The sequence below is a fragment of the Nyctereutes procyonoides genome, unplaced genomic scaffold, assembly GCF_905146905.1.
Source record: "Nyctereutes procyonoides isolate TBG_1078 unplaced genomic scaffold, NYPRO_anot_genome, whole genome shotgun sequence".
Classification (NCBI taxonomy): domain Eukaryota; kingdom Metazoa; phylum Chordata; class Mammalia; order Carnivora; family Canidae; genus Nyctereutes; species Nyctereutes procyonoides.
In genome coordinates, this window is record NW_026575121.1 from 30,618,468 (window position 1) to 30,644,544 (window position 26,077).

Genomic DNA, 26,077 nt, shown 5'->3' on the forward strand with positions numbered 1-26,077 from the left:
CCAAGTAACTTACAAACACTGTATTTGACTATATACTTTAAGCTGTGGGGAAAAAACACAGGTGAGAGGAGGCAGGAGCAAGAGTGACAGACAAATCCTGAACTCCTACGAGTGAGTTTGTTTTATAGTGGTGTGGATAAAGCAAGTATAAAACTAATTTACCCAAATTCTAGGACTGAGTGAATGAGAAATAAATGCACTGATATTGTTAGAAGCCACAAATCTTACTGAGGAAGAAAGGAAACAAACATGGAATGGGTCAAGGTAAGAAAGACTGTGGGTATGGACTGGAATTAGAAGTACTGGTGTGGTCTTATGATTTCTGAAATACATACATGTATGCATATATATGCACATATATGTGCATTGGAGATATATTCCCCACTAAAAAGATCCCCTTTTCTTGGAGAAACAGCTGAATCTAGGACCAATCAGAGAAGCCTGAAATAATTTGTTATGCCAGGAAGTAAAGAAGTGCCCCCCAAATGAAGGCTCATGTCATAAGAACACAGGAATCAGCTGAAAGGGACTCTGATTGATGAAATCTAAGACAATCTGTGCATCTAAATAATTAAGGACAGTAATGAAGAAAATAAAAATACATGCATCTGTGCCAAACAAACAAGTAAGAAGGGCTACTGCTTACAATAAAATGCAAAGGGCCACCTGGTAAATGTGAGAGGGTGCTGGAGTTGGAAAATCATCATTTTGCAATTGTAGTAAAGACTCATTTAGGCAAGAACAGGAATCTAAATCTAGGAGGAAATTGTATGAGAAGCAGGTGTCTTAAAACTGTCTTATTAAAAGAGTCAACCCATAAACTGCTTATTAGTTTCAAGAGAAACAATACTAATTATGCAGTAGCAAAATCAATTCGACAGCATTTTCTAGGTGATCAAAAATCACATCACTAATGAGGGGCAGGTGGGAATTTTGTGCCTAGATGTGATGCCTGAGGAGAACATAACATCACTTACATAGCATTTTGGCTTAGAATGCATAACCTGAATCTAAACATAAGGAAATTAATCAGAGAAACAAAAACAAGGACCATTTTATTAAAAAAATAAAAAATGTCAATGTCATCATTGACAAAGAAAAGGTGTGGAAATGGTACAGATTAAAGAAGCCTAAAGAGACATAACAATCAGATGCAATACCTGATCTTAGATTGGATGAGACCAAAAAATGCCAAAAAATAATTATTGGATCAATCAAAAAAAAAATACAAACTGAAGTATTCAGGAGTAAAGAATCTTAATATATGCAGTTTTTCTTAAAGAATTTAGGAAAAGTACACACATCATGCTTAAGAGAGAACAAAAGCACACACGTGCAAGTGTCAAAGCAAATCAAAATGTTACCAATAAGTGAATCTGGTTCAAGAGTATATAGGTGTTCTACATATTATTCTTACTTTTTGCAACCTTTCTGTAATTTAAAAGATTTTTTCTTAAAGTTCACATTTACATTTTTAAAAAATCAATAGTTGCAAATTACATCCCAGAGACTTAGGTTATAGAGTTCTGAAGTTACCCATGTCAGAGATGGTATAGGCTTATTAACACAGTCTTATGGGGCTTTTCTTTGACCTCTACTATGCCTGGGCTATACCAAATTCTCAGAGCATTTTCACTCTTTTCAAGCTTTGGCAAAAGAGAAAGAGAGCAAAACAGGCGAAAAGAGAGAATGAGAGGAAAAAGGAAACTATAATTTTAAACAAATCTAACAAGAAAACTTTTTAAGGCTTTTAAGAAGTGCTATGTTAGAAACAGTTCTATATGTTAAGAAAAATGAATCTTTGCAAACTGAGAAATAAGCTTTCAAATGACAGAATTGGCTCTACTGAAAGCTTAAAGGATTCTGACATGGAATAAATATGTCAAAATTCTAATGCAGCTAGTAAGTTTACAATATTCTAATACTACACAAGAGAAGAAAATTATTTCATAGTAATATCATTCAGGTCTTGTGTGTGCTGGATGTGACAGGAAATAGGCGTATGCAGTAATTATACACAAGAATTTAACTGAAACCAGAAAAAATAGCTAACACAGACAAACTGTAAGACAGTACAATTCAATACTATTAATGCTTAAAAATTCCTTACAGAAAAACTTCCAAATGTGAAGACCTGTCCATCCATTAAAAGTACTGCCGTGTGGTTGCTGCCTGCAGTAACTTGTGTGCTAGGGCCTGGCAATGCTTGAACAAGAGTGGGACATCCCCTAGGTTAAAAAAAAAAAAAAAAATTAAGTCAATTTCTTACAAGACTCAACTGAAATAAAAAGCAATAAATAAACATTGCAATAAAGAATAGAAGAGCTAAAAGGTACTAAAAGTATATTTAGTAAATATTTATTGAGGTACTATCTGCCTGCCTCCATCCTAGATGTCAGATATACAAAGATGAAAAAAATTATTAATAACTTTAAAAATTATTAAAAAGATTTTCTGAATTTACTTCTCTACTTTTGGACACATAATTTTTATTTTTTCTGAAAGGAAAAAAATAATTACCTTTTATAGCAATGGCATGTTAGAGATCTCTATAAATATTTGTTGGATGAAATAAAAATCATACATGACTTTAACAGGAATTCAATCCAGGAGCTATACAAAACAATCAACTTTAAATCCTTTTTCTACCTTTTTTTACTGAGCTATAATTTTAGATTTTAACATAGTGGTTAATGAAATCAGTATACAGTATGATGAGAGGCACTACAGCAGCGGCTGGATACTCAAACTCTAGAGCCAGGCTGCCTGGGTATAAACCCTGGCTCCACCACACAACAGCACTATAACCAAGACTATGAACAAGGTACTCATCCTTTCTGTATTTTAAGTTTCTCTTCTATAAACATGGAGAATAATACTAAATAGTACCTACCCTGTAGGGTTCCTATGAACAATAAAGAAGCTCATATATGTCAAGTACTTGGATCAGTGTCTAGCACACAGTTAACCACTGTGTCTGTCCATCCTCATATGACTTTATTAAGCATTTATTAACCACTTTTAGTAATCATTATCTATAATTAGTATAATCACTGTAGAAATAGTCAACATGTAATAGGAGAGCTCTGTTTTAGAGAAAATTATGATAATTTAATTTTTTTAATTTAATTTATTTGGAGAGAGAGAGAGAGAGCATAAGCAGGCAAGAGGGGCAGAGGTAGAGGGAGAGAGAGAATCTTAAGCAGACTCCGTGCTCAGTGTGGAGCCTGCACAGGGCTCAATCTCACAACTCTGAGATCATGACCTGAGCCAAAATCAAGAGTAGAATGCTTAACCGATGGAGCTACTCAGATGCCCCATGATACTTTAAATTAAAAAAAAAAAATCTATAAAATATATTTTCTAATGGTTATTTAGGCTGCAATGAAAAGTGAGTTGGAAAGGGCTGGAAACCTAGTTATGAAAATTTTGCAATAATCTGGGGAGTTACAACTAGACTTGGAAGGTGACTAATATGGGGCAGGAAGGTATTCTGCTTATTAAGCAACTAGGTAGATGGTGGTAACATTCATTTAAACCATGAAGATGAATGAGATCTAAGAAGACAATTAGAGAAAAGAAGAGATCTTAATTTTTATTATGAGTTTCTTCTAATATTTCAGGTATAGACAGAGGAAGAGTTAACAGCAATCCCAGACATAACAAAGAGGAAGAACGAACTTTGAGAAAATGTGGTATAAAGACAGTCATTGGAAGAGAAGATTTCAAGAAGGGGAAAACAATGTACATGCTAAACACTCTAGATACCCATACAAATGACAACTTGATTTAGCAAGAAAAAGGTCTCTTTGGTGGAAAATAGGCACAGCACTAGCAGATGAAGAGCTAACAGTGGGGTCAGAGACTATGCAAAACCCCTTCAAGAATCTGCACAAAAAAAGAAAAAGAAAAGAGAACTAACAGCTAAAGAGAAAATGAAGCTTAATGAGGCTTTGGTCTTTTTAAGATGCTAGAGATTTGTGTAAGTTTAAAAGTATGAGTGGGGATTAAAAGACTAAAAATGTAGTTGAGGGAGAAAAAAAATAGAGCTAGATCCCTAAGGAAAAGGTAGGTAGGCTTCATACCATGGATGAGGGCAGGTCCCTCTTTCAAAGTAAAATGAATAAGGAACAAAGAAGCAGTATCGTTGCAGGTAGGTTTGTAGAGTTGGTGGGCAGAAGAATTTCCCACCTAATGGTTTTATTTTTGCTGTGATGTGAACAGAAGTCATGTGTTGAAAGAAAGAAGGAAATGGGTAAGCAGAGAATTTGAAGATTACAGAAGAAGGTTGGTAGTGAAATGGAACAATCAATATGCAGACCAGGAGTTTTCAACCCAGATCTAGAGGACTTCTAGTAAGTTTATGGAGTGAGTTTCAGGAGATCTGTGAACCTGCTGAATTTGTAAGCTAACCTTTATTTGTATTTTCTTCTATCTACTGTTCTGAAGAGACCCCACATCGTTCATCAAATTCTTTTTTTTTTTTTTAATATTTTTTTTTAATTTTTATTTATTTATGATAGTCACAGAGAGAGAGAGAGGGGCAGAGACACAGGCAGAGGGAGAAGCAGGCTCCATGCACCAGGAGCCCGACGTGGGACTCGATCCCGGGTCTCCAGGATCGCGCCCTGGGCCAAAGGCAGGCGCCAAACCGCTGCGCCACCCAGGGATCCCGTTCATCAAATTCTTAAGAGGTGTTAAACCAGAAAGTTCAAAACTACAAAGCAGAACAATGATTGCCCACTGTAGAAGACCTGGTTGAACCTGGAAATCAGGTAACAATCTGCACATGTATGGTGACTTACTTTTTTTCCAGAAGCCTAGGCTAGACAGTGGAAAACATGGATAGATTGATTCATGCTGGAAGTTTTGCCATGCCCTAGCATTGGAACCAAGAGGGCAAGAAAATTGAGGTTACTGGTAAGAGTCTAGGTGAAGAGAATAAATAACAATCTCTAACTTGGGAAGAAAATAAAGTAAAAAGGGCGGAAGAGAGTAAAAATGTAAAGAGCAGTGGGGAATGAAGTACTGATAAAGTCAAAGGCCAAGTAAAGTAAACCTAAGTAAGAGAAGAAATTATCATCAGATTATGAGGTATTTATTAAGAATTCAGAGTTGGAGCTGTGTTGGATCCAAGATGGGTCCTAGAGGTAACCGCTATGAATGCGGAAGTTTACTGTATGGGACTACTGGCAAGGATTCAAAAATCAATCATGAGTGTGACAAGACTCAGAATCAGAAAACACTGTGAAACAGACACTAAATTTGTGAATGAAAGGCAACAATTGAATGGTAGGTAATAAAAAGGGAGTTGAGCAGAATGGCCTCCTCAAAAGAGTAATATTTTCTAACTTGTGGATGGAATAATATGGTCAAGAATAGTAGTGAAAGGTAAATGGTTTTCAACTCCGAGGTATGGGGAGTTTTGCCAAAAAACAGTGGCCCAAAGGGCTATATGATGAACGAGTGCTCTCTAAATGTCCAGCAGCAAAGAATAAAGGGAACGTTCTTATAACAGTTAACTTGTCTATAGTCTGCAGAGCACCTTTACATAAAATATATCACTGATTATTAAAATAACTCTATGGATAGATCTTAAGAGCTTAAAGCATTTTCCCAGAGCTGTTGGCATACCTTCTAATATAGTCTTTGAATTCTTCCTATAATCAGTGAACTCATTTATTAAATTATTTTGAAAACGCAGGAAGAATAGAAAAGAGAAATTACATGTGTATGTTTGCATGCATAGTAGGCACACCAGGCATTTTAAATACACTGCATTAGTTCTTCAACAATCCTATGGGGTATTTAAAGTATGGCCTAGTAAACTGCAGTCATGTAGTTGGTAAGAGATGAAGCAAAGATTTCAACCTTGTCTAAATGGTTCCAGATTCTATGATTGGGTAATATATTAATGCAGAATGAAGACAGTCTAGCAAAAAAAAAAAAAAAATAGATGAAATAAAAACACTATGACCAAAATTCTACTAGAAAATAGAATAAAAGCATCTAAACTGTGTAATCTCTCTGCCAATATCCAGGTTAAGGTTTATTGAAAATGGTATTTTAAAAAAAAGTGAAATTCAGACATTTAGAAGCATATTGAAAAAAAATAAACCAAAGGGAGGGTTAGTAGACTCATGCCATGAGTGAATGTATAAAAGCTCTCATAAGCCTTTTGACATTCACTTTAAAAAGCAGCACAAAACATCACTGAGGACTTACTGTAGACTAGGCCCTGTGCTAATAATAAGTAAATGACAAGCATGGTCTTCCTGAATTCTTACAAGAACTTTCTGAGCGAAATATACTTACTCCAATTAAACAGAGGAAGAAATGGAGACAAAGCAAAGTTAAGTAATTTGGCCAAGGTCACATAGGCACCAAGTGATAGAATCAGGACCCAAACTAGAGAATGAACTCAGTCATTCTGCCAAGATAATAATACATTAAGTAAGGAGACCATCAATAACATGTTGTTAATCTTTGCCACCATGCATACTACAATACTGACCTTCCATTAATCATATATTATTGTGTGCTATAACAATAAATTCCAGTTAAAAGCACTTGATTACTAGAAACTTTAAGAAAAATATCCTCCCAACCATACACTTTATTTTTAACTAAGTATCTATTAAATGTTTTTGTGGCAGATAACATGTATGCTACACATGCTCTATTCCTCCTGGGGCTGTTGCTCCACTTACATGGCCAATTGATTTCTAAATTAATACCACAGTTCTTGTGTCCTGCTTTCCAAGTCTCACAGGAGTCAAGACAAACAGGGTAACTAGAGTAGTTACATCAACTGAAATGGTTTTAGCTAATTTCTGTTTAATACACCAGGCATAGTGTGTAGGCATTATTTCACTGAGTTACCCAGTTTAGCTCTCCCTATACCATATACCATATGCTACAACACAACCTTCCAGTTCCAACTCAATCAATGGGACCAGGAATGAAAATGTATCTGTGGGAAAAGAACAACTTTGAGCAGTTAAAGCAAAGCTCACCAGAAAATCTTGATGTATTTTTTAAAATAATTTAAACCTATCATACTTTTGTGAAAATGATAAATTCAAAATACTCAGCATATTGTTATAATACTGTCACCTGAGCAAGTCACTGCAAATGAACGGATGGTGCTCACTGATATAACCAGGTCTATGAGACAATGTTTTTAGGTAACCTCTTTATTTTAAAAACTGACAAGAGCACTTTTCTTTCAACAGCCATTACACCTCAATGTAGTGTAGCAGAATCTTGTGCTTATGCTGTTCATTCTTCATATTACACAGTTAAGCTCAGAGCTGTGACTTGTGACTTGACTATAATCATGATTTTCAGTATTTCCCTCCCACTCAGTAGAGACCATGAGATACTGTAATTTGCCAGTTATTTTCTGTGGAATGGCATCCACGTACAAAGTATGATGTGTGAAGAAGTTCCCCCTGTTGCTGTACATGACTGATGGTCCATTCATGTCTAACTGCAATGAACCTTTATCAGCTTATACCATGACTACACAATAATAAATAACAGCAATGATGATGATGATAAATCCTCTTCTGTGTCATGAGCCTCAGTGAAAAATAGAAAAATTGCCAAATTCGTCCCCAAATTACAAGCCTGACTCAGTCTCTGCATATCACTGATGTCATTCAACTATAAAGCAAAGTTATCTGTTGCCTTCTAACACCTGAGATGGTAACTGCTCAACTTTGTAAGCCACTGATATTTTATTGTGTCCAACGCCCAATATCCAAATGTCATATCCAGTGATATTTGATAAACTACATCTGCCAAAGACAATTTACTCTTGGGGATCCCTGGGTGGCGCAGCGGTTTGGCGCCTGCCTTTGGCCCAGGGCGCGATCCTGGAGACCCGGGATCGAGTCCCACGTCGAGCTCCCAGTGCATGGAGCCTGCTTCTCCCTCTGCCTATGCCTATGTCTCTGCCTCTCTCTCTCTCCCTGTGTGACTATCATAAATAAAAAAAATAAAAAAAAAAAAGACAATTTACTCTTTCCAAACACAGTATTTGTCATTTAGATTATGATAGCTTTTGTTCACTAACTAGAATTAAAATAAAACACTTAATAAAAAAGATTATGATAGCTTTATAACTCTTTTGACAAGAATATCAAATTTATGTTACACCTATGTTTTTAGTGAGAAATTCAACTCAATGATGACTTAATCATCTCTTCTCATTAGCAACAACATTCATCAAAGTAAGGACATTCCATTATATACCCATTTTGTGTACACTGCAAATAGATCTGATCCTGCCCTTCAGGGACAGACAGTGAGTGGTTCTTAATCCTGATGAACATCAGAATCTGGACAGCTTTTAGGAAAACAACTCTTGATCATATACAGCACTGCCCTTGTCTCCATCCACCTCCCACCCCAAACCCCACATCTCAATATATGCTTCTTAGAAATTCTAGAGGTAGAATCCAGTCATAGGATTCCTGAAGTTCCCTAGATAATTCCAATGTGCAGCCAGGATTAAGAATCACTGGTCTTGGGATCCCTGGGTGGCGCAGTGGTTTGGCGCCTGCCTTTGGCCCAGGGCGCGATCCTGAAGACCCGGGATTGAATCCCACGTTGGGCTCCCGGTGCATGGAGCCTGCTTTCCCTCTGCCTGTGTCTCTGCCTTTCTCTCTCTGTGTCTCTCATGAATAAATAAATAAAATCTTAAAAAAAAAAAAAAAGAATCACTTGTCTTTACCATATAAATGGCAATAACTACATTCTGCCAGAGTAATGGGGTAGTCTCAGAACAGTAAAAATCCTGGATTTTATCTAATGACTAGGGTAATTCACTGGATATAAAAGAGAAACCATATATGTCCAGTTGATTGATTCTGGCAGGTATCTTACGACTATAAGAGAGAATGAGGCAGAGTGGAGATTCACAAAAGAAAGAAGGCTCTTATGGCAAAATAAATTGGTAAGTCAAGTCTGGCCTGAAGTTGCTATATATTATTTCCAGACTTGATCAATAAGGCTGATTTCAATGGTGGGGCAGCCATGTATGTGGATCACTCAGATCTTTGAAAACCTGCTTCAGGGAGCATAGCTGACAGCCTTAGAAGCTGTCCCTTTGGGTCCATGAGGCCATTCTTCCCCTAGGATGCTGCCAGCATATGTCTGAGCATGGTGAAGGTGTAATGCTGGACCATCCTGCCCAATCTGGGGCTCCTCCAAAGGCAACTTCAACTTGAGGACACCCCACTACCTGCCTGAAACTCTCAGAACTGCACTCCAATGTAAACACTTCAGACTTGGTCTTCCTTCCTGCCTCTCACAGGGGTGAGACCCACAATGTGGCTGACCGTGCTTATTCCTGCTCTTTTCCCTTATTCTTTGTACATCACATCTTGTCTTGGCAGCTTCTTCTTGAAGTCCTAAACTATTAAAGATGGATTTTCTATACTTTTGGCCAAAAGCACTCTCACTATATTAATCAGGTTATGGATTCAGTGGTTAAAAGGAAAGCCAAAGTAACAAGGACTTAAGCAAGACAGAAGTTTATTTCTCTCTCAGCCAAGCATCTGCTTGTAAGAAGGTAATGTGGCAGTTGTATGGTGTCAGGGACTCAGACTATTTCTATCTTGTAGTTCTGCCAGTCTCAGTACATGGTTTCCAAGTTATGATTGCTAGTTCCGGCCCCCATACATGGATTCCAGAGAGCAAGCTGGGAAGGAAGAGAAGGAAATGGAAGAGTACTCCTCTTCCCTTTAACAGTATGACTCCAAAGCACAAATCATTTTAATTCATATGGCCATATCTTGCAGCAATGGAGGCAGGAAAATGAAGTCTTAAGCTGCATGGTCATGTCACCAACAAAAACTCTACTACCAAATGAAGTAGGGAAGAATGAGTATAAGGCAATGTCTGGTAGTCTCCATCATACTTAGTTCTTCACTATTCTGAATAAGTCAAATAGTTTCTCTAAGAAACCACAGGCTTTGTTTAAAAATTACTCAAATGCTTCCATGACTTCATGTTAATATTAGATCAAAATTTCAAAACAGACAACATCAAGGAATCTGAATGAATCTATTGCTAATTTTTAAAAATGCAATTTGGGGATATTCACTATCTTTTCTATTGTCACAGCCTTTGAAAAGATAACAATTATTAAAAATATAGTAGGATTTGGTGATAATCATAATCACTCTTATATTTTAAATGTATAAAATATAAACCAACTTTTTTAAAAATTTTTTTAAAGATTTTATTTATTAGAGAGAGAGAGAGAGAGAAAGAGAGAGAGAGAAAGGCAGAGGGAGAAGCAGGCTCCATGCAGGGAGCCTGACGTGGGACTCAATCCCGGGTTTCCATGATCATGCCCTGGGCTGAAGGCAGCGCTAAACCACTGAGCCACTGGGGCTGCCCCCAACTTTTCTTTTGAAACCACAAAATCATCTATCCCCACAAAAGCACTCAACCACAAAAATCAAGATCCACCAATAATTTATGGGCCACATTTTATAAAACAGTGGTACAAATACAACTTCAAGTGTAGAAATACATATTTAAAAAGAAAAAAAAATAGTATCTTCAAACAAAAAAATCAGAGTACCTGGAATTGACATCTCCATGTCCTAGCTGCCCATGCTGCCCATATCCAAATGTATAGACATCTCCATTTTCCATTAAAACCACTGAAACCAAAATAACACAGCTTTACTTTTTTCATGATATGCACTTCATATATCTATCATAACAATACTGAAAGCAGTATAACATTCACTATTTAAAATTTACAGAGCCATTAAAATGGGTAATTGATATTGATGGATAAAGAATATATGGTACGTATATAATGTAATATTCAGCCATAAAAAAGAAGGAAATCTTGCCATTTGAAACAATATGGATGGACTTAGTATAATGCTAAGTGAAATACTGACTGCAGAGAAAGACAAATACCATATGATTACACTCATATGTGGAATTTAGGAAACAAACAAATGAGCAAAGGGAAAAAAAGAGGTTGAGAGAGAAAAACCGAGAAACAGACTATAGAGAATCAACTGATAGTTATCAGAGGAGAGCTGAGTGTGAGGATGGGTGAAATGGGTGATAATTAAGGAGTGCACTTGTCATATGAGCATCAGATGATTAAAATAAAAACTAAAAAAAATGGATAATCGAATCACAATTTATATTTAATAACATAATTTTAGTTCTGTAAAATATATTTGTAGGTTATAAAAATACATAATATTTTTTCATAATACATTAAAATTCTTATAATGCCCTTTAATAACAGTAATATTTATTAAGACATCATCTGGGTAACTGTAAAACCTTTTAATAATGAGTAGAAAATTCCATAGAAAATAATGCTCTCTCATATCTAGGATAGTCAATATAGTAGTGGATAGGTCTGAGTTTGGTACAATTATGCATAACTCCAGTGAAATATCAGAACTTTAATATCTGTCAATCCTTATCAAATAAGGAAATATATTTAGTATCAAAGAAAGAATTTAACACTTTATTTTTATAAAGGTCAAATAGTACAACCTAGACTAAACAGGTCAAATGTCAATAATTTACTAAGAATTTAATTACTTTCTACATTTTAAGAAAGAAATTCATTGATACACATTTTTCATTGAATAGTAGCAAAATATGGGATCGGATGATAATCATAGAATCCTAGAGTTCAAAGAGATTTTAGGGATTATTTCATCTTCAAGAATTTCATTAATTGAATTATAAAATAAGTCCATCAGAAGATAGATTAGAAACCATATCTCTAGACAAGTACCTATTCTATCATGACACAGTTTTTAAAAGAGATACTGTAACAAAGTTTTTATAGATTTGAGAGAAATTGCCATTCTACAGCTTTTAACACATACTTAGACTACATTTTTCAAAACTAAACTAGTTATGTAGCACAATTGTAAAAATGTAGTTATACCCTAAAGTTCCAGCTGCTACCTGAATGGTGAAATCCACAGCTGACTTGTACTGCCCGAAGCTCACAATCAAATCGCACAGAGCCTGGAGGATATGTTGTGATTTTGCTGGCATCCTTTTCTCCTCGTTCTCCACTTCCATCTGTAAGTGTTATAATTTGTGATTAAGCCATTATTCATGTTCAGAATAAAACTTTAAATCAGTTTACTATGGAAGAACAAGAGAAAAATGTTAAGAGAAACAAGCAAGAAGAATCTGCAGCTGTTAGAAGTGACAGATCAAAAATCTACCTGCAAAGAAGCAATTCTGAAAAGATATACTATATACTTGTTTGCAAATATCACTAAATCAATAAAAACAGAGATAAGATTTGGTTATGGGTAAAACCTATTAAGCTAGTCAGTTATGTAATGTAAATGGGTCATTAAATTATACAAATAACAAAATTCTAAATAGTTTACATGGGAAAATTTAGTTTGCATAAAAATAACTGCATGCAAAGTCATTTAACAATTATTTTAAACTGAGTGATAGTGTTAGTACTAGCTACTTAAAAAAAAAAAATTCCTAGTTGGCTTGCAAATCACTTAGATTTCCCAAACACATCTCAGAAAGGCTACCCTGTCCATCAATATTGCTACACTCAATTGAATTTTAAAAAATTTATAAAGACCAAAGAGCTTTATCCTATATTTTGTAATCCAATGGCTGGCTCCCATTCATCTTCCCTGTCCCACCTTGCCCCTCAGCCATTCTACTTTGTGGTCTTCTTCTGGCCCACCAATGCTACTCTCACCCAAATTTTTCTGTTTCATTTCTTCTTTCCTCCCTACTTTTTTATAATTTCCTCCTTTGCACTTGCTTCAAGGATTTCCTTCCACCCTTACTTTCTATATTTGACTTTGAATATTCTGGCATTCTGACCATAAAATAAAAACCACATTCCAAAATATAAAACTTTAGTTTGGAATGTGTAAGTAAGGGAGGGAACTCATTTTTCCTAATCTAAAACTATACATCACAAAAATATGATCTCTATTATCATCAAGATTCAAATTCCTTGCACATGAAATAAATATAAATCTGGAAGGAATTTCAAAAGGTCAACTAGTCTAAGCCACTCTCATGTGGTATAGCAACTCTAATAAGCAGGTACACATGTGGATCTACAGACACACATTTTTAATTAAATCTGAATTTTTATTGCCCATTTTAGAATGCTAGACAGAATAACATCAAATCCTTTCATATTCAATGTTACTCTTTCTTCTTTTATCTAATATTTCTAACCTTTAGTAACAATCCAGGTAAGACAAGATTGGCCTAAATTATGAGTTCCCTTTTTATAACTAACTTTGTATTATTTAAAAAATCTTTAAACTCTTTATAACGCTAGGACAGTAAAACCTCACTAATTCGGAATAACAGAATGGGCTGGCCTATATGACTTACTGAAAAGGTCTTAATCATAGAACATTTAGATAAAAATTCAGTTTTAATACCTTCAAGCAGTACAGATTATCAATTATAAACTAAATGCTACAATAAATAAAATGTGGTTACCTACATTATTCAAAATAGGCCTATATTACATAAAAATGTACCATAAACATAAAAGTCCTTTAACATACAAGAATTAATTGCTGGACCCAGAGGCTGAAGGCACGTTGAAGGAATCCTTCATTTCTTGAGCCCTTGGTTTGAAAAGCTAGTGATTTTAGACAGGTTTCCCCTTATAAGTATGACCCTGAAAATTCAGAGGAAGAAATTATTTTGAATTTTTTACTCAAAAAGATCACAAATACTGCATCTGAAGTGTAATAAATTCTGAATTAGTGAGAGGTTTTACTATAATAGGATAAAGAAAAGGATTCCTCTTTTGCTAAATTACCTAATGTGGGTTTGCCAAATTAAATCTGCAAGAATGAATGGGGTAAAAAAAAAATCACATTTTGTTTAAAACTCCATTCAAAATGAAATACAATCTTAGTTTGGAGACTCCTCATCTTGGAAAGGCAGTAGAATGGTTAATATAAACAAGAGCCTATACAAAAAGGAATAAGAATTATCTAAAAACTAAGATGACAGATGTATAGAAATTTTACAGCTTTATCTCAATTGGTAAATCTAATTATTAAAACCAAATCTCTTTTAATAGAGAAAACAGTGTTCACGATGTTGTCAGAATTAACTAAATCCAATATTACAAGTATCACTCCACTTTATATAAATGTATTGATGCTTAATTAGAAGTTTTTACCTTTGAGTTTAGCATTTTGCCCTCTCCTGTGAGTCAGAGATTAATAAATATAGACACAAATCCCACAATAGAGGCATAGCATCAAGGAAGGAGGAAAAAAAAAAAGCCTAGTAATTTACTGATTAAAATCATAGTGATTAAAAGAATAGTAGTTATTATTTAAAGGTAAAAATACCAGAAACATTTTGCTCAAGTTCATCTAAACAAACCTTTATCTAGCTATATAAAATAATCTCTTAAATATTACAGATGGTGAAAACATAAGTGAAAAAAAAAAACAGAGAGGAAGTTCTTGATCATTATCAGCAGGAAGTGGAAGAACTTTTAAAATACTTATCTGTACCTGGTATTTGATGTCATTTAAAAAAATCAAGTATACTTCTAATGATTTAGAAATTTATAGGTTATTAAAGAAAAAAGGTACCTGATTCGTAGACAAAAATTCAGTATCAATTCAAGAATCAGCAAGTGAAATACAGCAAGATTAATTCTGCTCAAGCTTATTATTCAGTAAAGTGATAATGAGCAGCAATAAAATTAATCTCAGATTTGCAGGAAAAATAATTAGGTCTGAATATTTAAGTAATTGGCCATTTAAATATAAGCATATCCTCAGTTTCCTCTAATATGAGTATGTTCATACATATGTGATATTGAAACTATAATAGCTATAAAGTTTTGACAGGTATGTATCTAAAATACTGTGTATATATATACATATATATACATATATGCTACACTATTTGTGCATATTTGTGCGCACACATAGAAAAAAGAAGATCCAATATTTAAAGGCTCTAGCTTTTAATTTTAACCTTTACTTAAATCTACACTTTCCTGGGTAATCTTATAGTCATGCATATCACAATACTGTCATAGGACAAAGTGAGCACTTTGAGCAAAATGAGCAAAGCACTTATCAACTATGATTCACTATGCCCTTGCTTTGTGCTAAAGACTGTGAAAATTTAAATAGCACAGTGGATAAGTTCTTGTGGGCACTGAGGACGAAGAGACTTGAACTGGAATCCTGTCTCTATGGTTTGCTAGTTGTATGGTAACTGGACACTGGACCTTCTTTAAGCCTTTGCTTTCCCATTCATGAAGTAGCAATAATGATACATTACCTGACAAGGTCCTCATGGGGATTAAGTGAAATAATATATAAAAATTGTTCAATCAATATTCACTATTGTGGCTTTTTAAAAATCAATACAGATGAGATCAGTATTGTTACTCTATTTTGCATCTGGGAAAACCAAGGCTTAGAAGGGTTAAGTAACCAGCCCAAAGTAAGATATAGTAGAGCAGTTTTGGAGTTTAATCAAAAACAAGACTCATGCATTTTACCACCACCAAATGGCTGACATCTTAAATCTTTTGTAAAAATAAACTATTTCAGGACTAAAACTGAGGCTTAATTCCAAAGGCCATTAACATTTTCATTATACCACACCATTTCTAAATAGAAAGGAGGTGTAAAATACACACGGATGTTTATCAGTGAGCCTTGGGGGTTTCCACATTAGTCACTTCAAGTCAGATTTCAAAGTGTTCCTAACCAGGAGTACTGTATCAAAATTTTTTTCTATGTAAGGCACTGAATAGCAGAAACAAATGTTAATCCAGTTATCTGTTTGAAATATAGTCTATGGCTACATTTCTAAAATAATTTACTGTATGTTTTATGGATTATATGTTATACTTAATAACTCAGCCTTATATATTCTAGTTTGCCTCTAGTCAAAATTTGCCTGTAACAGGATGGATTCTGTGACCTCTGAATTCTCTCCAATCAGCCAAAAGCTCTCCAACTTTCCATCTTAGTACTCACTTCTGTTAACAAATAATCCCACAATTCTTATCCTCCACATACTCCCACAAAAAAATTAAGAGTTGAGACAATTTTAACTATCACCATTCTACAATTTGTACCACCAGTACAATTAAGTGTAAGGCAGGACACAGCAATTAATAGAGTAAATTTCTCAGTGGAAGACAACCAGGATGAGAAAAAAAAAAAACAGAAAAATATATGTAGGAAACATTTACTAAAAGACTATGATTGTAAGTAGCAAGAGTATAAGCAGTGCATGGCGAGATGATTAAGTGACAGGGACAGTGAATGCAAAGGGAATAGGAAGAGAGAAATTAGTGAGCAGTAAGTTATGTTCTTTACATAAAATAAAGTACCATTTGATAAAATATTACTTACACTTTAAATTCATTTTGGTGGTAAAGAGATGATACTGTTTCACTCTATAAAACCATAAAACCTGATAAAAACACATATGCATACACACAACTAGCTGTATACTGTAAGACCACAAGTAAGTTCTTCTAAAGAGGTTGCTAAAAAAATGCACTCTTGTTATAAAATATATATGTGGCAGGTAAGATGAAGTAAGGCTAGTTATTGTTGAATACCTCCTACAGCTACTCAATGAGACACTGTAAACTGTCTGTTTTAAATTTGTAACCATAGTCTGCATTTAGCATTTCATTTTCAAATTCTGCAAAAAAAAAATACAGATGTTTGGCCATAAGATACTAACATGAAGCTGAAAAAGTTTTAAACTGTTTTCATGAAATGTGAACATTTAAATTTAACCTCAGGTAAAGTACTGAAAAAAATTCCACTTTTCATTAACTGGGGGTAAAAAAGGACGCTAAGAAAATCCATTCTAATAGTGGCGTGGTATCAGAGATTCTGGCAATAAAATAATTTACATAGTATACCCCAAATAACATTCCTTAGATTTAAATATTCATGGTGTTATTAGAGCACTCAGTAAATAAAGCAATCACAAATTCTATGTTAATCACATTAGATTTAAAATATTCTCAATTTTTATTTCTGTAGAATATATCTTAAATAGTGCTCTACCTGTGCTTTGACTATTAACAGGTTTTGTTTTGTGTTTATGCTTTGAGTGGCAAACTGATAAACTGATAGAGGCAAATGTAAAAAATAAATTTGATCTTAATATACTGCATATGAAAGTCTAAAAATAAAATTAGTCTGTAACAGTTTAGTAGCAAAGAAAAAATAAGACACAAAACAGGTTAATTTGTCTACATGGAATATATGTTTCTAAAACTTCCTATTCTATTTTGTGGGTATATCCTGAGCATTTAAGAAAGCAGCAACTATAAAGTATACTTGTCAAAGGGCCCCTGATTCACATGCCGGGATTCACGGCAGAATTTATATACAAATTTATAAATTCTCTGCATTAAATTCTTTCCTGATCTTGGTTGGCCCATAGCTGTAGTTTAAGAGAGAATAAGCTTGCTTTAGGAATATTTCTAAGTAACCCAGAGCTGTGAGATCTCAAAGAGTGATACAGAAATACATTCCTAGTCAACTCACAGACTTGTCTAGACCTCTGACAGTTTTTGAGGACTAGAACAGGTCTATATAACTCACTCTTTGCTTACACCTATCACTATTTAACCCTCAAATACCAAGTAATTTGTATGTATTGTGTATATAAACTTCAAAATTAAAACAATGAGGAAGTGTAGTAGCAGTCAACTCATTATCACTTTATACACTGAATTTAGTGATTTTGTTAATTCTGAAATAAAGCACACGTTTTTTTTTTTTAAAAAGGATTACAAATTGTCAGACAGTAGTCATCTAAAAGCAAATAATAAAGGATAAAAAACAAAGCAATAATGATTTCCACCCTCCCTCAACTTTATGAAATTTGAAAAGAAATGGAAAAGAAAAAGATAAACTGCAAAATGTCTTCTTTATTAAAGCTAACAAATAAAAAGAAATGAGATTGACAGTCATTGACAAACAGTACATCTTTCAGCATGTTCTTTCTCCTCAGGCTATATAATGATAGAAGCAAAGTAGAAGAATTAGGTTTGTGCATTTTCCCAGAGACAAAATTCAAATGAGTGGAAGAAATTGGGAAAGTATCCCACCTAATTGATAAGGAAGACCAAATACCTTTGTGCTTGTCCCGTTTATGCTTTAGCTGAGCTGGATGGGATCTGAGTCTGGCTAGAGCCTGTTCTCGATGGTTCATAAAAATAGGACCAGCAAATACAAGGGGGCCTGAGGAGAAACATTTTGTATGTGCATAGAAAAGCTCACAAAATGAAAACACTACAATGAACAAAAATAATTCAAACTAAAAAGCATGGAAATTTATTCTTTACTGTTTTAGACATTATATTTTTCTCTCAATTCCCCCACTTTAATCCCCCCACCCCCATTTCACACATAAGTTTTAAAATCTAAAATATAGTTGATAAAGTAAAATTTTTTATACTTTTATTTTAAAAATTGTAAAATTCTATACAAAATTATCAAATAGTTACTAAGAGTCTCAAGTACATAATTGGAAAAGTTCAATTAAAATAAATCAAATGATCTTACAAATATTTTTAATATCATATATAGTCAAGCTTAGGTAAATGAAATATTCATAGAAAACAAATATCTTTCCTATTAAAATAACAAAGCCAACTAATTTTTAAATTAATGATTAAATTTTAACAAGGTCCTCAAGATTTAAAATCCACATCTGTCTTGCTACAAAACCAAGATAGATGTTACTGACTTAACTACATTCTGGTATACAGATAGGTAAACAAGACAGCAAAAAACAAAACCAAAAATCACTATGATCTGATACATAAATATAACATGTGGACACCCATTCATGTACATGCGTATTTATAAAATCTACTTCATGAATACAGGATTATAGAACCTGTATTTAACTTTCTAAAAAATATAAATCTAATTTCATATGTGATTTCTTTAACAATATATACAAAATCAGAAACAAGGATAAGCTGAGCTTCATATTGATGCTGAAGAGGAGAATTTAACCCAGGTAACATTTTTGGAACATTAATGATTCTCTGATAAAATCATTTCCTTCTGAAGATCTTCTATTTACATAGACATACATACAAATACAAATGCACATTCATATAGATTACAGTTCTTTCCACTTACATCCACGAAAAAAATCAATGGCACAATTAATTTCAATAAAAATTATAATCTGCTTTTCCCTATTATGGTTTAGCTTAAAAAGAAAGGAAAATTTTAAATTATATCTTAAAATTTCAGTTCTTTTTTTATAGAACTATACCTTCCTTGAGTTTGAGCAACATCAAAAATGCCTGCAAATTTCAAAACACTCTAAATTTGACATTAAGAGAAGTTACAGTATTTGAAAGGGGAATTGACAGTATATAAGCAGTGAATGTTTTTAAGTAAAGTCAGTTTTTTCTTGATTTTCTAAACCTCTTCAGGTATAATTAATTTTTCTAACAATGGAACAAAATAAAACTACTGCTCTATAATAAAATTTGACAAATGCAAATTCAATACCAAAGTACTTTCATTAAATATTAAAAAATGGGTAGGAAAACTATTTTTTAATTATGTCTTGAGATAGATAAAATACAAGCAGCACCAATTCTATAAAACTTCAGGAATAATATATTCTATGATTACTATAAATAGAAATATACTAATTTAAAGTTAACAGAAAAATCAAATATTATTTCCTAGTAATGTAGTAGCAGTTTTCAATCTAAGATTATAAAAATATGAGCAAAATGTCTTATTTCTTCAACATGCATTTTTCAATTAATTCACTAAAGCAAATAATATAAATCACTCTAAAAAGCATGATACACTTTCCAACTACCTGAAACAACTGTAAATATAAAAATAACAATAATACTAAGTTACATTACCCTTTTCTGATTTCTATGGTCTGCTTGGGATTTTATTTCTTCTCACAAAAATAGTATACCCATAATATTCATAGGTACTTCTCAGTAAATTCAATCTTGTTAAGAGTCTTTTGATATAAAAATTTAGAAGGCCCACAGGCAATCAATCACGGCTAGAAAGTATATCATTTGAGCTCAATTTAAATTACCACTTATAATACCAGCCTATCAGGTTCTAAAATACTTGTGACTCATGGACTAAAATAATTTTTCCTATAAACATAGTTCAATCATTCACTTACTTGCTATTTTTTATCTTTAATGTAATAGACACCAGGTATCATGGATATTATGACAAAAACAAAGATCTCATTAGAATTTAGTCCATTAGGAAAGACAAAAACTAAGAACTGCAATGTTATGTATAATAAATGTTATAAACGAAATCTGTATACATCCTGAAGGATGAAAAGTGATCCATCAACTTGAGTGAAAAAATGAGAAAAAGTCTGCCAAGAGAGAAGGAAGGAAGAGAGAGCATTTCAGGCAAAAGAAACAGGATTTCTAAAAGCATGCAGAGATTAAAAAAATATTGTATGGCCATTAAAAACACACACAGCTGAAACAGATGGAGTATAAGGTTATGAAGCAGAAAGTGGTGTGAAATGAGTTTAGAAATACATATGAAAACAAGTTAAAAAACTTTTTCTACCATGAAACTTTATTTTAGAAGTGATGAGATATCCATGAAATGTTTTCAATTACTCAACAAAGACATATCAAGTATCGACCAATTTCAGGCACCACACTAGGTCCTGGAAACTCTTGGAAAAACAAGATATCGTCTCTGCTTTAAGAAGCTCAAAGTCTAATGGGGGGAGGAGGGCGGAGTTTATGCACAACTCAAGAAATTATGACTGTATGCTACGACACAATTAAGCACACTGAAAGGACAGCCAGCAAACCTTACAGGTGGGAATGCAGGGAGTTTCAGGGTATAAGAAGAGATACCACATAAGCTAAGACTTAATAAAAGAGGTAGTAGAACTACAAAGGTTCAAAGATATGGGGGGAAAAAATGGGCACAGGGAACGGGAAAAGAGTCAGAGAGATGAGGCTGTAGAGAAATCCTTTTAAAAAATGTTAGGGATGCCTGCGTGGCTCAGCAGTTAAGCGTCTGCCTTCAGCTCAAGGCGTGAACCCAGAGTCCCAGGATCAAATCCCACATCAGGCTTCCTGCATGGAGCCTGCTTCTTCCTCTGCCTATGTCTCTGCCTCTCTGTGTGTGTGTTTCTCGTGAATAAATAAATAAAATCTCTAAAAAAACACTTTTTTAGATTTATTTCTTTGAGAGAGAGAGCACACAAGCACGTGAGCAGGGGAGAGGGGCAGAGGGAGGACAGGAAGAGAGAATCTCAAGCAGACTCCCCACTGAGTGCTAGCCTGATGCAGGGCTCAATCCCACAATCCTGAGATCATGATCTGAGCCCAAATCACGGGTCAGATGCTTAACTGACTGAGCCACCCTAGCGCCCCAAGTAATTTTTATGTAAGTTTTTTATGCAGAAAATGCTTTTGTGCTACTTAAATTAGCACTGTTTATGTTTTATAAAAATTAAGAATACATATGATGCTAGAAGAAAACACCACTCTCATACATTAGTCTTGAGAAGATAAACTCCTGTAACAATTTCAAAAACAATCTGAAGCAACTGTTAAAATTTAAAACATAAATACTCTCTGGCCCAGGTATTCTATTTCTGGGAAGCTCTACTATATAAACAAAAGCTCCAACACACATGGCTATAAGTTTAAGAATATTTATTGTAGAAAAACTCACAAAAACCTGAAAAGAACCTAAATGTCCATCAAGAGAATAATGGTTGAATAAACTGCAGTACAGTCATGTTACAAAATGTTATGTAGCTCTTAAATAGAATGAAGTAGATCCATATTTATTAATTTAGTGTGTACTCATGATGTAAAATGAGAAAAAGATGCTGCAAAGAACTGTATATATAATACAATCCCACTTTTGTAAATAAACATTTGCCTGTACTTTCACACATGTGTAGATATTAGCACAGTAGACCTATGTGTTGATACGTTATAATGGAGTATGATATGCAAGTATATCCATTAGACTAAACCTCATTTGCTTGGTAGAAAAGAATGGGAAGGGAAGGGAAGGAACAAAAAATATAATCAAGACATAGAAATGTATATACTATCACATTAACCAAATATGTAAAACAAAATTGTCAGTGACATAACTAGAAATGTATAAAACATGATTAGAAAATAAAGAGGAAAATAATAAAAGAAATTAAAGGATAGGTTTGTGAGAAACCTCTGACCTAAATTCCTGTATTACTTTAAAATGGCATTGCTATAAAGCCCCCAAATTTTTCTAATTTTTCTAAAAAAAAAACAGGAACCAATATATATCATTGTATGAAATAAGATAACTCAACAAAAAAGTATACATAAAAATAATTAGAAGAAAGTATACCAAAATTCTACCAGTGGTTATCTTTGGATGAATAATTATACTGATTCTTTTTTCTGACTTATTCCTATGTTTTCTAAATGTTTTATATATTTTAATTAGAAAAGGACTTCCATGTTATATTGAAAGCTAATACTGGAAAACATAATAGCTTTAGAAGCTTAAAAATCAATAGCAACCCCAACTCAATTAGTTTGAAATTAGAGACTATAATAGATTTGTTTTTACATTCTAACTTGTAACTGTAAGAAACTGATTTTTTCCCCTATTGAAATGGAATGTCTTATTCTATAGAAGCTGTGGGGTTTTTTGTTAAAAATAAAGTTTTGTGATCAGCATCCCAATGTGAGAAAAGCAATCAAGTCAAAGTCAGGGATGAAAAGAATCAAACTGAAAGAGAACAGAAATGTACTAAATAGCTCACTACTACCAGCATCATCATTAACATTATCATATTCTTCATTATCAAATACATAAATTAGGGCTTAGTCTATGTCAGGCATTTTCATGCATATCACTTAATCCTCATTAACATCCCTACTCAGGTATGCACAGTTGTAATCCTCATTATTTAAAAGTAAGGAAAGGGATGTTCAGAGTGGTTAAATTCCAGGGTCATACCTCCCCAGTAAAAGTGAAGAGGCCAGGATCTGAACCAAAGCCTAATTTCAGAACCTATGCTCTGAATTGCCATGCCATAGAGCTTTGCTAACGACAGAACCTGTTATCCAAGTGAAACTACTGAGAATGAGATTGCCTAGACAGCATAAAATGAGACTTCCCAGGGAAGCCAGAACATAAGCTCACCTCCTATATAACTCCCAATAATGAAAGTTTGACAACATTTAGGGGAAAAGAAAGAAGGAAATGTAGCCTCAAACATTATTTGAACTTGGTTTTCCTTACATGAGGGCAATGAGAAGGAATATAAAGATCACTGACATAATCACTCTATAGTTCTTCTGATGAGTTAAGAGAGTTCTATTTAAAAATTCCACTGAACAAGCACTTCACCTATAAAGTTAATAGTTAATATAAGACTCAAAGAATTTAAATATTAATCAACCCTGTATAACCTATAAAGCTAAAACTTATCACAATTGTCACTGAAATAAAATATGTAAACGAGTAATATATTGGTACCTGAGAATATACACTTAAGAAAAACATCTAAAAATGTAAGACTAAATTCCAAATTAATAAAAATGAAGTAATAACATTGCTCTTTCAGGTTTCAATAGCACATTCCATTATATAAGACTGTGTCATAAACAGCAGCAGCTTAATTTTACCAGTAGGCCTGAGGCTGAGCAAAGCTTTAATAGAAGAACTAGGTGCTAAAATTCTGATCAACTTTGAAACAACACAAACTTGATAAATATTAGGAGGAGACAGGTTAATCAAGTAAAATAATTTAATATAATCTAATCCTAAAGTTCTGCAATTTCAACACAGGTAAAAGCCCATTACTAATGAATATAATTACTAACTTACACTAAACTGTTAGTATCTAAAAAGTACCAAGAAGAGACTAAGGAAAAAAAATACAAGTATGTGATGCAGTTAGAATACTAAAAATTTATTTTATTTTGTTTTGTCTTCCATGTTAACAAGACAAAACAAGACAAACAATTCTCTCTAGCTCTTTAGCAGAATGAAGAAATTCGGATCAGGCCCAGGTATTCTGATATAGAAGGTCCATGGAACCGACTCTGAACATCACTACCCTGGAACAGCAGTTCTCACACTTTAGCACCAACAGAATTACCTTTGGCTTGTTCAAACACAGTTTGCTGGGCTCTGCTCCCTGAATGTTTCATTCAGTGGGTCTGAGGTGGGTGGGACCTGAGAATAGGATACTGTAACAAGTGCTCAGCAATGCTGGTCCCTTTGAGACCACTTTGAGAACCACTGTCCTAACATAATGAAAAGCACTGTACTTGAAAGGCATTCCTCCATCCAATTAAAATAAAAGTATTTTTGAGATACCTGGGTGGCTCAGCAGTTGGGTGCATCTGCCTTCGGCTCAGGGCGTGATCCTGGAGTACCGGGATCGAGTCCCACATGGGGTTCCCTGAATGGAGCCTGCTTCTCCCTCTGCCTATGTCTCTGCCTCTGTCTTTCTGTGTCTCTCATGAATAAATTTAAAAATCTTTAAAAAAAAATAAATAAATAGGGCAGCCCGAGTGGCTCAGCAGTTTAGTGCCACCTTCAGCCTATCCTGGAGACCCGGGATTGAGTCCCACGTCAGGCTCCTGCATGGAGCCTGCTTCTCCCTCAGCCTGTCTCTCTCTTTCTCTCTCTCTCACATGAATAATAAAATCTTTAAAAATAAATAAATAAAATAAAAATATTTTTTAAAAAGCAAAGGTAAAGTATAAATGCCTTAGAACTAGTCTCTATTTTTTTAGGAAAAAATGACTGAAGTTTTAAAACATAACTCTTATTTTGTTTATAAAATAATACACACACTGGAGATTATTTAGAAAACAAATTGTAAAGAACAAAAATCACCTATAAAGTCACTTTTAAGAAAAAAAAATCACTACTAACATTTTTGTATTTACCTTTCTAGTTATTTCCCTATGCAAGTATAGAGATATCTCTGTATATATTTTATTTTGTTCCCTTATAAAAATTTATTTTCTTAAAAATTTTGTTTTCTTATAAAATTGCTGGTAATGGAGTGCTGGAAAAGAATATAAAGATAATATCAAAAAAGTATCATATCACCATACTGTTTTTTGATTATTTAATATGGTGTAAGAATTTCCTAAAGTCACTGAATAAGAATCTGCAGTCTTTTTAAAAATGAATACACAGTTAAAATTATATAAAATTCTTATTTAAAAGTATTTTTACAAAATAAAATGTACAAATAGGCTTTCTTTTGCATTGTACTATATTAAATGAAACACATGCATATTGTAACATATCTCATTTCATAATTCCATTGTAACCATGGCGACTGTGCAAAGCAAAGACATGGTTCTAATATGCACAAATTTCAATACCATGTAAGGTAACGAATGCCATAAATAAGGTCCATAATGAAGACCCTAACCCATTAGTACGTATTGTGTTTTAACAAATGAAAAAGGATGGTATGTGTAAGAAAGAGCTCAGCCAAAAAATAGAGATAAGACAAAATTTTTGTGCACCAATACCCTGAAGAAGCCTTTCTATATACTGAGGACAATGGATGAAATGGACTTATCAGAAAATATATACCAACTGCTTACAACATAAGTCTGTGTTTATAAAATCAGATACCGTAAAATAATTTCTGTAAACATTTAAATAATGGAGTTTTTTAAACCTTTGAAAGGTTAGAGTTTATGTTTTTAAGGTCTATGACACATTTTAAAATAAATGGCAAAAGAATATTCTGCAATCACAAAACTTGCTGAACTAATGAATAATCAATGTTCTTTTACTTCTGATATACAGAAATATACAACTAGAGAAGAAAAGCTTTTTTACAGAGGGATAAAAAAAAACTAACACAACACACAGAGTCAGTAATTACATGTCATCATAAGGATTTGCTATACTTTGGTTGAAACATTAGAAATTGCTGTTTTTGGGGGGGGTCAATTCATTTGATTCAACCCAACACTTCCCCCAAAAAAGATAAAACA

At 33.6% G+C, this 26,077-nt stretch overlaps 1 protein-coding gene across 1 annotated transcript in view; it reads right to left on the reverse strand.

The window, feature by feature from the left end:
* MYCBP2 (MYC binding protein 2) overlaps window positions 1-26,077 on the reverse strand; it is a 262,011-nt gene that overhangs the window by 159,313 nt on the left and 76,621 nt on the right. The window contains 4 exon segments of the mRNA XM_055335749.1: window positions 2,111-2,228; window positions 10,601-10,682; window positions 11,974-12,093; window positions 18,177-18,284. Coding sequence (XP_055191724.1) covers window positions 2,111-2,228; window positions 10,601-10,682; window positions 11,974-12,093; window positions 18,177-18,284 — 428 coding nt within the window.